The sequence below is a fragment of the Onychomys torridus genome, chromosome 22 (genome assembly GCF_903995425.1).
Source record: "Onychomys torridus chromosome 22, mOncTor1.1, whole genome shotgun sequence".
NCBI classification, from domain to species: Eukaryota; Metazoa; Chordata; class Mammalia; order Rodentia; family Cricetidae; genus Onychomys; species Onychomys torridus.
The window spans coordinates 6,103,717-6,116,928 of NC_050464.1; the positions used below are offsets into that span (position 1 = coordinate 6,103,717).

At 39.8% G+C, this 13,212-nt stretch overlaps 1 protein-coding gene across 1 annotated transcript in view; it reads right to left on the reverse strand.

Moving 5' to 3' along the window:
* Window positions 1–433: 433 nt before the first annotated feature.
* Window positions 434–13,212, reverse strand: part of LOC118572592 (cytochrome P450 3A19-like) — a 19,578-nt gene continuing 6,799 nt past the window's right edge. Inside the window, exons 3-7 of the mRNA XM_036172315.1 lie at window positions 7,956–8,025; window positions 5,860–6,020; window positions 4,881–5,107; window positions 3,256–3,418; window positions 434–529 (exon numbers count right to left, since the gene is read on the reverse strand). Coding sequence (XP_036028208.1) covers window positions 434–529; window positions 3,256–3,418; window positions 4,881–5,107; window positions 5,860–6,020; window positions 7,956–8,025 — 717 coding nt within the window. The remainder of the gene's footprint in view (window positions 530–3,255; window positions 3,419–4,880; window positions 5,108–5,859; window positions 6,021–7,955; window positions 8,026–13,212) is intronic.

A 13,212-nucleotide genomic window follows, 5' to 3' on the forward strand; every position in this document is an offset into this window, starting at 1 on the left:
TGTTAATTTATATTTTAATGTAACGATATTATAGAATATTGGAGCTAAAATATAGGATACCAATTTTACAAGTAGAGTTGTTACAACAGTTTACATTTTTATTAAAATTTATTGATCAAATTACAGAGACATAATTACTCTCCAAAGAGCTTAAAAGAAATTGATGGAGACAACCAGATGTGGAAGGAGATAGTCCCTTGAGGACCAGAGAAGGTGAATTTCTTATTCTGTCAACTCATTTACTGTTGTCCTTCACATTCCATAGTACCCTGTATTGACACTGAGAAAGCTGAATGATGTACTTAACCTTGCATCAAGGCCAGTCGATTAAGCCTCATCCTCATCTGGGTTTTATTCATGAAGTAAATTAGAGATTCCAGTATTCTTAGACATCACCTTCTTGAGGAACACAGTGGAAGTCTTTGAGGGAAAGTCACACTCCAGTTATGATGTCATCCCGTGGTACAACCTTTAGGACAATAGGTTTCTCTGGTTGAACGATTAGTTGTCTATCTAATTTCATAGGTATCTGCAACAGAAAAAAATATTGAGAATCAAAGAGTAAACCAACAACAACCCCTAAAGAAATGTAAAATACCTGCCAGAATGCTGATGCTCTGCAGATACATATAAGCTTTATTTAAAATCATGTGCTTTGACTACTTTATTCTCCAAGCTGTGTCAATTAGATGTTTAAAGCATGATTCCAAATTTAGATAAGGTAAAATATTTGCTGTGAGTCTACTAAATACAGGGCATGAGATGAAGTCATGTTGGTTTATGTTATTTCTGTTGTGTGCTAAGAGTAAAATAGATGGGTTTAATTTCTGGTTTGTTTGTTTTGTTTTGTTTTTTCAAGACAGGGTCTCTCTCTGTAGCTGGGCCTGTCCTGAAACTCACTCTGTAGACCAGACTGGACTTCAACTCACAGAGATCCAACTGCTTCTGCCACCTGAGTGCTAGTATTAAATGCATGCACCACTAAGCCCAGAGACTTTAACGTATTTGAGTCTGTTTCTCAGTTAATATGTCATAATGTCTTGTTTAAGTTCTGAAAAGTAATTTTTGTTTGGGTGAAAGATGCAAGTATAACCCTGAGAGGGTGAATTTCATCTCTGTGAACAGTCCTCAGCTCCTAGATCATATGTCACCAGTACAGTTGAGCCCATTCAGGTCAAGTCTTTAGGAGGACAGATATTTGCTTGCTTTTCTAGTATGTATTCTTGGCTTTCACAGATGGGTTGAATGGAGAATTTTGAGTCCTACAGTGTTTTTAATGATGTTTTAGGCTCATGCTACTCAGTAATAGAGGGAGAAATCCTCCAACTGAGTAATCTTCTAGTCACAAGAGAAGGTGGGAACAAAGTTGTCATGGAGATAGAGAATTGTCAAATTTAAAATGAGTGGAACTTTCCAGACAATCTGTCACATGACAGTTATGCCAATGGCTCTCAAAATATGAACTTTGCAATGTCTACCTAAATACCTATAAATGCATTCATGAGAAAGTACTGAGCGAAGTGAGGATTTGTGTAGGTAAAGCCATACAAATGCCTTAAATCAGAAATCACAGAATAAACACTGTCATCCCTCTAGTCATCCAGACATAAAACTAATTCACAAAGAGAAGACACATTCTAAATGTACAAGTCTGAAAATTTTACCCATCACTTTGCATGAAACAAGAACAAGCTGTTCAGGAAAATGTAAATGTTTTCTCTAAATGTACCATTTACTTCTTTTAAAATTTAAGTAGGATATATGTGTTTTCCTTGAATGCATAATGTGCATAAACTTGTGATACACAAGTGTTATCTATTAATTTTTAAATTAGGTGAATGTTTTTATGGAAAAATATTATACTTGTAAGCTATACTTCAAAACATTTATCAAAGGCTTTCAATGCAGAAATTATTCAGAAAAAAAAACTCTTTTGGATATTGTGGATAAATGATAAGAGGTGATATAGAAAAGAGAGGGGATAGCCTTCAATACTGAGAGTAAAACACAACTAAACTGGAGGCTTTAATCACAATATATTAGCAAAGGTGATAAAAACAACCTGAGTAGCCAAAAGTAGAGTACAAAGAAATGAGGAAATAAACCCAGGAGGAAGACTCATTGAGGAATGAAAAAGAACTTGAAGTATAAGAACAGAATAGGAAGGAAATGATACATGATTTATGGAAATATGACAGCTACCACTTCTCTGGAGCAGAGCTCCTGAGAAGTGAGACAGAACCATCAAGATGGCTCATAAGTTTGAAGTTCATCATAACCAGCAACCTTTTCAAGATTATTTATTCTTATTTTATGTATAGGAGTGTGTTTCCTACACATGTGTGTATACCACATGTGTGAAGTCTCAAGAGAAGCCAGAAAAGGACATCAGAGGCCCTGGAACTGGAGTTACAAATGGTTGTGAGTCACCATGTGAGTGCTGGGAACTGAACTCAGGTCATTTGTAAGAGCACCTAGTGCTCTCAACCACTGAGTCATCTCTTGAGTCCCAGCAATTATGTTTTAAAATAATGACACTCAACTTGGCATCATATGGGAAGTCAGAGTAAAACCACATAGGTAAATTACTTTAGGATTTCAGAAATAAGCATGTGTCATGAATTTCTACTTTTGTTTTTTTTTATACAGAATGTCATGTGGGCCATACTGGCTTCAAATTCACTAAGTGGCCATGGATTACTTGAATTTCAAATTCTCTTGCTTGTGCCCCCTGAGTGCAGGGATTCCAGGTATCACCACTGCTACTTCATGCTGTCTGGATGATTGGAACCAGGGCTTTGTGCATGCAGGGTAAGCAGTTTTCCAAATGAGAAACCTGCCTAACCCCATATATGAGTTGTTACTGTACAGCTAGTAGTTGACAAGACTATCAGAGGAGGGCTTCTGTGAGGTCTGGAAGAAGAGCACACCACTCAATAAACATGAAGACATGATCACTGCACCTCTTGATGGCGCATGACATATCCAATCTCCAAAGGATATTACTTGAACTTCAAACACAATGCATGTAATCCTGTCATATTGCCCTGCACTAACTCTTCATAATGCTACAGTTGTGCTCTATATTGACCCATGAGCAAAAGTACCTCAGCTCTTGCATAGACAAAAATAACTCATTTGTTCATCAAACAAATTACCAAACATCAAACATGCAGATTTGTTCTTATACACAGAACCTTCAGTTGAAAAAAGTCTCCCACAAAACATCATTTACAGAGACAGTTTTCCCCTCACCTGTGTTTCTTTACAAGGCTGGAAGGAGAAGTTCTGCAGCACTTTAGTGAGAGCAAGTTTCATGATCATGAGTGAAAACCTCATGCCAAGGCAGTTCCTGGGTCCATTACCAAAGGGCAGGTATACATAAGGATTGATGCTGCCCTTGTTCTCCTTGCTGAACCTGGAGACACAGAGTAATGAATGATAAGCCAACAAAGGGTAGAAACAGAAGAGGTACATACATGTATCTGCCTTTAGACATCTAACTGGTAACATACAGGTTGTTTGGGGAAGGTTCATTGAACTTCTACTTCCAGGTATTCAGCTATGAGAAATAGTACACTAAAGGTCCTGTCCATCTCCCTTGACCTATAAGAGTTTCCACATGGTAGATAAGACAACTGCTGTTTGACAGAAAGTTCATCCTCTGTGTCCATTAGTGTAATTATGGTGTCATGGGTTAGTGGTAACCAACCACTGTCTGGTTAGATTGAAGTTCCAATTTACAAAGGGAATTAATGCCTGGTACTGAAAATCTGGTCAAAATCTAATGGCTATGGAGGTCATAGGCTCTAAGGGTGAAATACTACTATTGTTTTCCTAAGTGGACATGGTATCAAACTGTCTTCCAAACATTTATGTTTATATACAAAAATTAGTGCTGCTCTCAGCCTTGATCAAACAAGCTTCTGATTGCTGTGGGAGACAGTTAACACAGAGGCTCATAACTGGTCAAAATGCTGAAAAGCAGTGATGGTGGAGTGCTCAGCACTTCATGAGAAATCTATATCATTCCCAACAAGTCTCAGAGAACATCTTGGAAGAGGGGGCAGAATAACATAAGAGCCAGGGAATGAAAGGGGTGCTGTGAAACACTATCATCTGGACATGACACTGCCATTGTACTCATGCACTCCCAGCAGCTGTGGTTGCTTACACAAGACTAGATACACTCTGTCATGGATGGGGGAGGGAGTTCATGAGGTGCCACCTCCCTAAAGAGCTATTGACAATTAACCATTCCTAGGGGAGGGGGAACTTTCTCTTCAATGGTGTAGCTATTGGGGAGTTGTCCAATCGCCAGTAAATAACTCCTATACGTGCTACTCTTGTGTAAGCAACCCTAATTAAACAAATGAGCCACAAGAAAATAGGAAGACATGAAAACAGGAGGAAGACTTATTGAAGACAATTAGGGATTCAACAATGTGGGAGGGAGAAGAGACAGGGTAATTTGAGGTGAAAATGACCAAAATACATTATACAAGCATGCAATTGTCAAAGAATTTTAAAAGGGGGGGGGATAGATCTCTAAACTCTAAAAGTCCATTCAGGATAATGCTGGGTCCATCTCTGAAAAGCATGTGCCAGTTAGACTGAAGGAATTTAGGTTCCTGTCTCACACTTAAGTTGGTCATTGCTACTTGAGGTAGGAGAAGAAAAACACTCTGTATTTAAATTATCATATTTTCTTCTCCGTCTCTCATCCCCTCTCCTCTGTTTTCTTCCCTTTCTCAGCCATTCTCCTCACAGAAGGCAAATGGGTGCAAAATGACATTTAGATCATCTTCCCATAAGAGACATCTTAGCATATACTGGCAAGCATGGTCCAGGGTGGGTTCTCACTCCTGGGATTCTAGTACCTTTCAGGGTGGAATTCCTCAGGCTCTGGCCAGTACTCTGGGTCATGATGAAGAACATAAACTGGTACCATCACTAAGGACCCTTTGGGAATAAACACACCATCAATTTCAACATCTTGCTTACAGGCCCGAGAAATTCTGTTAGTAATTGTGTATAATCTGAGGGTTTCACTCAACACCATGTCAAGGTACTCCATCTCCATCAGTTTATCATAGTTGGGAGATGCCTGGAAAGAAAGAAAAAAAATATGTGCTGGGATAATCCATTAACTTTCAATAGGTCTGAATTGTACTGTTGAGTTCTCAGTAGCTCCAAAGCTGAATTCAGATTTGAAAAGGTCCTAGGCAATTACAAAACATTTTTATAATGTTTTAAACAATTTTATTTTGTGTATTTAGATGATTTGGCACATATGTGTTTTGTGCATCACATAGTACAGTGCCCACAGAAGTCAAAAGAGGGTGTAAGATCCCTTGTAACTGGCATTACAAATGGCTGAAATCTGCAATTGGGAAACTTGGAATCAAACTTAGATGCATCTTCTAAAAGATAAGCCAGTGCTCTTAACCATTGAGCCATCAATCCAGTCCCTTACAAAATGGTTAAATAACTATCACTTGGGGCTTAAAGATGTCTCAATTTATGAGGTGTCTACTATGCAAGCCTGAGTCAGATACACTTCATTTATAAAGTTAGACTCAGTTGTACAAATTTATAATTCCAACAGTGGGGCAGAGGACACAGAGTAAAGGCCTGCCTAGTGATCATTGGGCAGACTACCTAACAAATTGATGTGCTCAAGGTTCAGTGAAAAATCATGTCTTAAAACATGGTGGAGAATAATTTAGAATATACCCAGTGTAGGTATATGATACACACACACACGCACACGCACACGCACATGCACACGCACGCACATGCCACTGAGGGAGATGAGATGTCTCCTTTGCCCTCCTCCTCCAAGCAACATCCATTCACCTTATTGGGCAGAGTCACATCGATCTCCTCCTGCAGTTTCTTCTGGATATCAGGGTGAGTGGCCAGTAAGTACAGTGTGAAGACAATCATATTGCTTAGGGATTCATAGCCACCAAAAATAAACATAATTGACTGGGCTATGATCTCCATGTCAGACAGAACTGAAAGAAAATATTTTAGGAAAGTCAAGTCAGGGTGGACCATCACAGAAGAGATGACGAGAAAATCAAATGAGGCTCCTGTTTCTCTAGAGATAAATTTAAAGTAGCCATTCAGTCTCCCTGGGGCGGGTATCACTCTCACATCCATGTGACACAGCCAGAGAAGGGGAAGATTGCTCCAGCCAGGATGTCCCATGGTTTGTGCTCTGGTCCACCTCATCATCAGTGGGCAACTTCGGGACATGTAATTTATTCTGTTTTAAGAGTTATTTTATTTTTATTTATGTGTATTTGTGTCAGTCTAGAGGGGTGCCATGTGTGGCAGAGGTGCCCATGGACTCCAGAGGAGGGCATCTGATCCCCTAGACATGGAGATTTAGAAATTTTTGAGCTTTCCCAGAGTTAGTTCTGGGCACTCAACTCCCGTCTTCTGCTAGAGCTTAAGTTTTTTATTATGTGTGTGTGCTTGCACACGTGCACAAGTGCCCATGGAGGACAGAAGATGGCATCGGAGCCCATAGAGCTAGAGTTACAGGCAGTTGTAAACGTTTTCATGTGTGCTGTGATTCTCTTGTTGGCAATTATTTTCTTCCAATTAGTTTAAGTGCTTCCTACTAAATTGAAACTGGACTATAAATGCACAATCAGTGTGCATTTTCAAAATTAATATCTATTTAGCAATCAAAATTGACAGAGAATGGCTAAGGACATTAAGATTAGTAGGTAGAGAGCTTGCCTAGCATGCTTGAGGACATGGGTTCAATCTCCAGGACCATATAAACTAGGCATGGAGACATAGATGTTAAAAGGTAATTCTTAGACACTCCATGAATGTGAGGTCAACCTGGGCTAAAGAAGATACAACCTCAAAAGGATGAGGAGGTATACAAGAATTTTAAGTTAGGTAATCACATGAAACAGTTTCATGTGGGAAAATTGGAGAGAATTTGAAACACAAAATATATGATATGACTTCAAAAACCAAATTTGGGGACCTAAAAAATCATATTGTTATATATAAGCATTTGTATGTATATAAGAACAAAAGAATCCCTTTGCATGAGCTACTGAAGCCCACATGTAGATTAAAGTCTGAAAATTAGCAATTAGTAATAATGGTTTTAAATTAAAATATAATCATAGCTGTGAGGCTCTAGAGATATCTCAATGGATAAGAACATTTGCTGTACAAGCATGAAGACCTGATTTGAATTCTCAGTAACAATGTAAAAAGTCAAGTGTGGTAACACACACCTGTAACACCAACTCTGTGGGTTACAGGGACCTTCTGATTGCCAACCACCTCCAGGTCTAATAAGATACACTGTGTGAAAGAAGTAGGGCAGAGAGTGGTCGAGGAACACACTTGGTGCCTTTCTCTGTCATTCACACAGGCATATGGGTGTACACATGTGTACACACATGCATATGCTACCTGAAGAAGATAAAAATTTATAAGTGATTTTTAAGTGTGTAAAAAAAATGAAGAGAACCAGTGTGTTTGTACAAAGAGGCTTTTCCAGGATGCCACTTATTCACCCCACAAAGAAAAGTAAATCTTTAGCACAGATTAAGGAAGAGAATGTACACATGTACAGCAGGGTCTCTAAGAAAACACCAGCACAGTTTGGGTACATGCCTCCTGACTGGATGTTTGGAGTCAGATGTCTAGGCAGAGTTCCCAGTCAGTGTGCTGGGAAAGATCTAGGTAACACACAGAGACCACTGAAGATTCCATCATGGCTACCCTTGATGTTTGCAACAAACTTGTGCTCCTGTGCTTCTAGAAAATTCCATGGAGACAATAGTCATGTCCTTCTGTCAGCAACTCTGCTGAGGTATTCTTCTGCTAGAAAACCTTCCCACACATTTTCTGAGCAGTCTGACCACTCCCCAAGAGCTTCCTGGTCCATAGACCAGAGAGTCCTTGTTTACCTTTATGAGACTCATTATCTTTGCAATTGTTACGAGTGTTCATCATCAGCTGAAGAAAATCCACTCGGTGCTGGAAGCAGAAAGAGAAGATATAAAAAGAGAAGGTCAATGGTGAGGTCAGAGGTCAGAGGTGGATCAGCCATACAGAAGCTTTGATTACTCAAGTTAATGTTGCTAGAGTCGTCACAGAACAAAAGCACCAGTGGCTAAGCCAGGAAGCCATCCAGCTACTACATCAACCACATTTACAATAAATTACAAGAGATACAATTTTAAACAATAGCTTTCATTCTTGAAAATATTTTTGAAGGAGATAATAGTATTTCCCCCTTTTTAATCATTTTATGTATTCTTAGAGAATTTCATACATATATACAATGAGATATTGTCATATCCACCCCACCATTTCCTCCATTCCATTCCTTCTCTATCCCTTGTAACAGTTCTTCCTCAAACTTCACAAACTCTTCTTTTTTAATAACCCACTGAGTCCATCTGGTGCTGCCCATATGTGCCTGGCTGTGGGGCCATCCACTGGTGCAGGGGAAACCTACTGGTGGCCACACCCTCCTTCTGCAGCCATCAACTTCCAATAATTCTTCAGTGAGGGGTGAGGCTTCGAGAGGTCCTCTCTCATCTAGGCTGGAGATTTGGTGGCCTTGGTCTTGTATAGGTATTATGCCATGCCACTTTTTAAAGTTCTGATCCTTATTCAAGACATCTAGTTTTTATTCTTATTGTTTAGGGTAAATTCTTTTGTTATTTTCTTTTTTCCCTTTTTTTTAATTATATTTGTGTTTTAATTTTACACATCAGTCATGGGTTCCCCTGTCCTCCCCCCTCCTGCACCCACCCTCACCTTCCCCCGCCATCCCTTCCCCTTCATTCCCATCTCCTCCAGGGCCAAGACGCCCCTGGGGTCACATTTAAACTTGGTGGATTCAGTACAAGCAGGTCCAGTCCCCTCCTTCCAGGCTGAGCAAAGAGTCCCTGTGTAAGCCCTAGGTTCCAAACAGCCAGCTTATACACTAAGGACAGGTCCAGGTCCCACAGCCTGGATGCCTCCCAAACAGTCCAAGCCACTCAACTGTCTCACTTATCCAGAGGGCCTGATCCAGCTGGGGGCTCCACAGCCTTTGGTTCACAATTCATGTGCTTCCATTCATCTGGCCTTTCATCCCCCTGCTTTTTCCAATCCTGGGCTCAACAATTCACTCTCCCACAGTCCTTCCTCCTTCTCAACAACTGGACACACAGAGCTCCACCTGGGGCCTGGTTGAGGATCTCTGCATCCACTTCCATCAGTCATTGGGTGAGAGTTCCAGCCCGACCATCAGGGTATTTGGCCATCTGATCACCAGACTAGGTCAGATAAGGCTTTCTCTCCATCACTGCCAGCAGTCTACAGAGGATGCATCACTGTGGACCTCAGGGGACCTCTCCAGCACTCTGCCCACTCCTGTTCTCATGTGGTCCTCACTCATCATGGTCTACCATTCCTTGTTCTCCCTTTCTGTTCTTAATCCAGCTGGGATCTCCTGCTCCCCCAAGCCATCAATCCCTCAAACCTTGCCCTTCATTTCTCCCACTGATGTGAGGTTGTTCATGTAGATCTCATCCAGTTCTCTGTCATTGGGTGATCCCTGGGTCTTTCCTAGGGTCCCATTTTCTAGATAGCCTCCCTGGAGTTGTGTAGCAATCTAGTCATCTTTGTTTTACATCTAGTATCCTCCTATGAGTGAGTACATACCATTTTTGTCCTTCTGAGTCTGGGCTACCTCACTCAGGATGACTTTTTCTAGATCCATCCATTTGCCTGCAAACCTCATGGTGTCATTGTTTTTCTCTGCTGAGTAGTAATTCATTGTGTATATGAACCATATTTATCCATTCTTCAGTTGAAGGGCATCTGGGTTGTTTCCAGGTTCTGGCTATTACAAACAATGCTGATATGAACATAGCTGAGCAAATTCCCTTGTGGTATGATTAAGAATTCCTTGGGTATATGCCCAAGAGTACTACTGCTGTGTCTTAGGGGAGATGAATTTCCAGTTTTCTAAGGAAGCGCCACATTGATTTCCAAAGTGGCTGTACAAGCTTGCATTCCCACCAGCAGTGGAGGAGAGTTCCCCTTGCTCCACATCCTCTCCAGCATAAGGTGTCTTCTGTGTTTTTGATCTTAGCCATTCTGACAAGTGTAAGGTGGTATCTCAGAGTCATTTTGATTTGCAGTTCCCAGATAATTAGGGATGTTGAGCAATTCCTTAAATGTCTTTCAGCCATTTGAACTTCCTCTGTGGAGAATTGTCTGTTTAGGTCTATAGCCCATTTCTTACTTGGACTGTTGGGCATTTTGTTGTCTAATTTCTTGAGTTCTTTATATATTCTGGATATCAGCCCTCTGTCAGATGTGGGGTTGGTGAAGACCTTTTCCCATTCTGTAGGCTGTCACTTTGTCTTGTTGACCATGTCCTTTGCTCTACAAAAGCTTCTCAGTTTCAACAGGTCCCATTGATTGATTGTTTCTCTCAGTGTCTGTGCTACTGGTGTTATATTTAGAAAGTGATCTCTGGTGCCAAAGCATTCAAGAGTACTTCCTACTTTCTCTTCTATCAGGTTCAGAGTAACTGAATTTATGTTGAGGTCTTTGATCCACTTGGACTTAAGTTTTGTGCACGGTGACAGATATGGATCTATTTGCAGCCTTCTGCACATTAACATCCAGTTATGCCAGCACCATTTGTTGAAGATGCTTTCTTTTTCCATTGTACATTTTTGGCTTCTTTGTCAAAAATTATATGTTCATAGATGTACAGGTTAATGTCAGGGTCTTCAATTTGATTCCATTGGTCCACATGTTGGTTTTTATGCCAGTACCAAGCTGTTTTTATTATGGTAGCTCTATAGTAGACCTTGAGGTTGGGGATTGTGATGCCTCCAGAGGTTGTTTTATTGTACAGGATTCTTTTGGCTATCCTGGGTTTTTTGTTTTTCCATACGAATTTGAGTATTATTCTTTCCAGATCTGTGAAGAATTTTTTTGGTAATTTGATGGGGATTGCGTTGAATCTGTAGATTGCTTTTGGTAAGATGGCCATTTTTACTATGTTAATCCTGCCTATCCATGAGCATGGGAGGTCTTCCCATTATCTGACATCTTCTTCAATTTCTTTTTTCAGGAACTGAAAGTTCTTGTCATATCATATAGGTCATTCACATGCTCAGTTAGAGTAACCCCAAGGTATTTTATATCATTTGTGGCTATTGTAAAGCATGATGTATCTCTGATTTCCTTCTCAGCCTGATTGTCTATTGTATACAGGAGGGCTACTGATTTATTTGAGTTGATCTTGTATCCTGCTATGTTGCTGAAGCTTTTTATTAGCTGTAGCAGTTCCTTGGTTGAATTTTGGGTTCACTCATATATACTATAATGTCATCTGCAAATAGGGAAAGCTTGACTTCTTCCTTTCCAGTTTATATTTCCTTAATCTCCTTATGTTGTCTTATAGCTCTAGCTAGAACTTCAAGTACTATATTGAATAAGTAGGGGGAGAGGGGACAGCCTTGCCTTGTTCCTGATTTTAGTGGTATTGCTTTGAGTTTCTCTCCATTTAATTCGATGTTGGCTGTTGGCTTGCTATAGATTACTTTTATTATGTTTAGGTATGTTCCCTGTATTCTTAATTGCTCCAAGACCTTTATCATGAAGGGGTGTTGGATTTTGTCAAATGCCTTTTCTGCATCTAGTGAGATGATCATGTAGTTTTTTTCTTTGAGTTTGTTTATATGGTGTATTACATTGACGAACTTTCGTATGTTGAACCACCCTTGCATCCCTGGGATGAAGCCTACTTGATCATGTTGGATAATTGTTTTGATGTGTTCTTGGAGTCTGTTTGCCAGTATTTTATTGAGTATTTTTTGCATCAATGTTCATGAGGGAGATAGGTCTGTAGTTCTCTTTCTTTGTTGCATCTTTATTTGGTTTAGTAATCAGTGTAATTGTAGCTTCATAGAAGGAGTTTGGTAATATTCCTTCTGCTTCTATTGGGTGGAACAATTTAAAGAGTATTGGTATTAAGTTTCTTTGAAGATCTGGTAGAATTCTGCAGTGAAACCATCTGGTCCAGGGCTTTTTTTGGTTGGGAGACTTTTAATGACTGATTCTCTTTCCTTAGGAGTTATTGGATTATTTAAATGGTTTATCTGATCTTGATTTAACTTATGTATGTGGTACCTATCCAGAAAATTATCCATTTATTTTAGATTTTCCAATTTTGTGGAGTAGAGGTTTTTGAAGTGTGACCTGGTGATTCTCTGGATTTCCTCATTGTCTGTTGTTATGTCCCCCTTTTCATTTCTGATTTTGTTAATTTGGATGCTCTCTCTCTGTCTTTTGGTTAGTTTGGATAAGGGCTTGTCCATCTTGTTGATCTTCTCAAAGAACCAACTCTTTGTTTCATTAATCCTTTGTATTGTTCTCTTTATTTCTATTTTATTGATTTCAGCTCTCAATTCGATAATTTCCTGGCGTCTGTTCCTCCCGGGAGACTTTGCTTCTTCCTGTTCAAGGGCTTTCAGGTGTGCTGTCAAGTCACTAGCATGAGATTTCTCCAGCTTCTTTATGTGGGCCTTTAGTGCTCTGAATTTCTCTCTTAGCTCTGCTTTCATAGTGTCCCATAAGTTTGGGTATGTGGTGTATTCATTTTTATTGTTCTCTAGGAAGTTTTTAATTTCTTTCTTTATTTCTTCCTTAACCCATTGGAGATTCAGTTGAGCATTATTCAGTTTCCATGAGATTGTAGGATTTCTATAGGTTTTTTTGTTGTTGTTGAAATCTAACTTTAAACCATGGTGGTACTACAGAACACAGGAGGTTATTCCAATTGTTTTGTATCTGTTGAGATTTGATTTGTGGCCAAGTTTGTGGCCGATTTTAGAGAAGGCTCCATGGGGTGCTGAGGGGACTTTTTTGGGGGGTCTAGTCTGTTTGGTGTTCTATAGGCTTCTTGTATCTTCATAGGCATTTCGTTCTTTAAGGTGGGAAAGTTTTCTTCTATGATCTTGTTAAATATATTTTCTGTGCCTTTGAGTTGGTATTCTTCTCCTTCTCATCCCTATTATTGGTAGTTTGGTCCTTTTCATGGTTCCCCAAATTTCTTGGACATTTTGGGTCATGGACTTTCGTTGTTTTTAGTGTTTTCTTTGACTGATGAATCTATTCTTCTAAAGTACTCTTCAACACCGCCAGAGG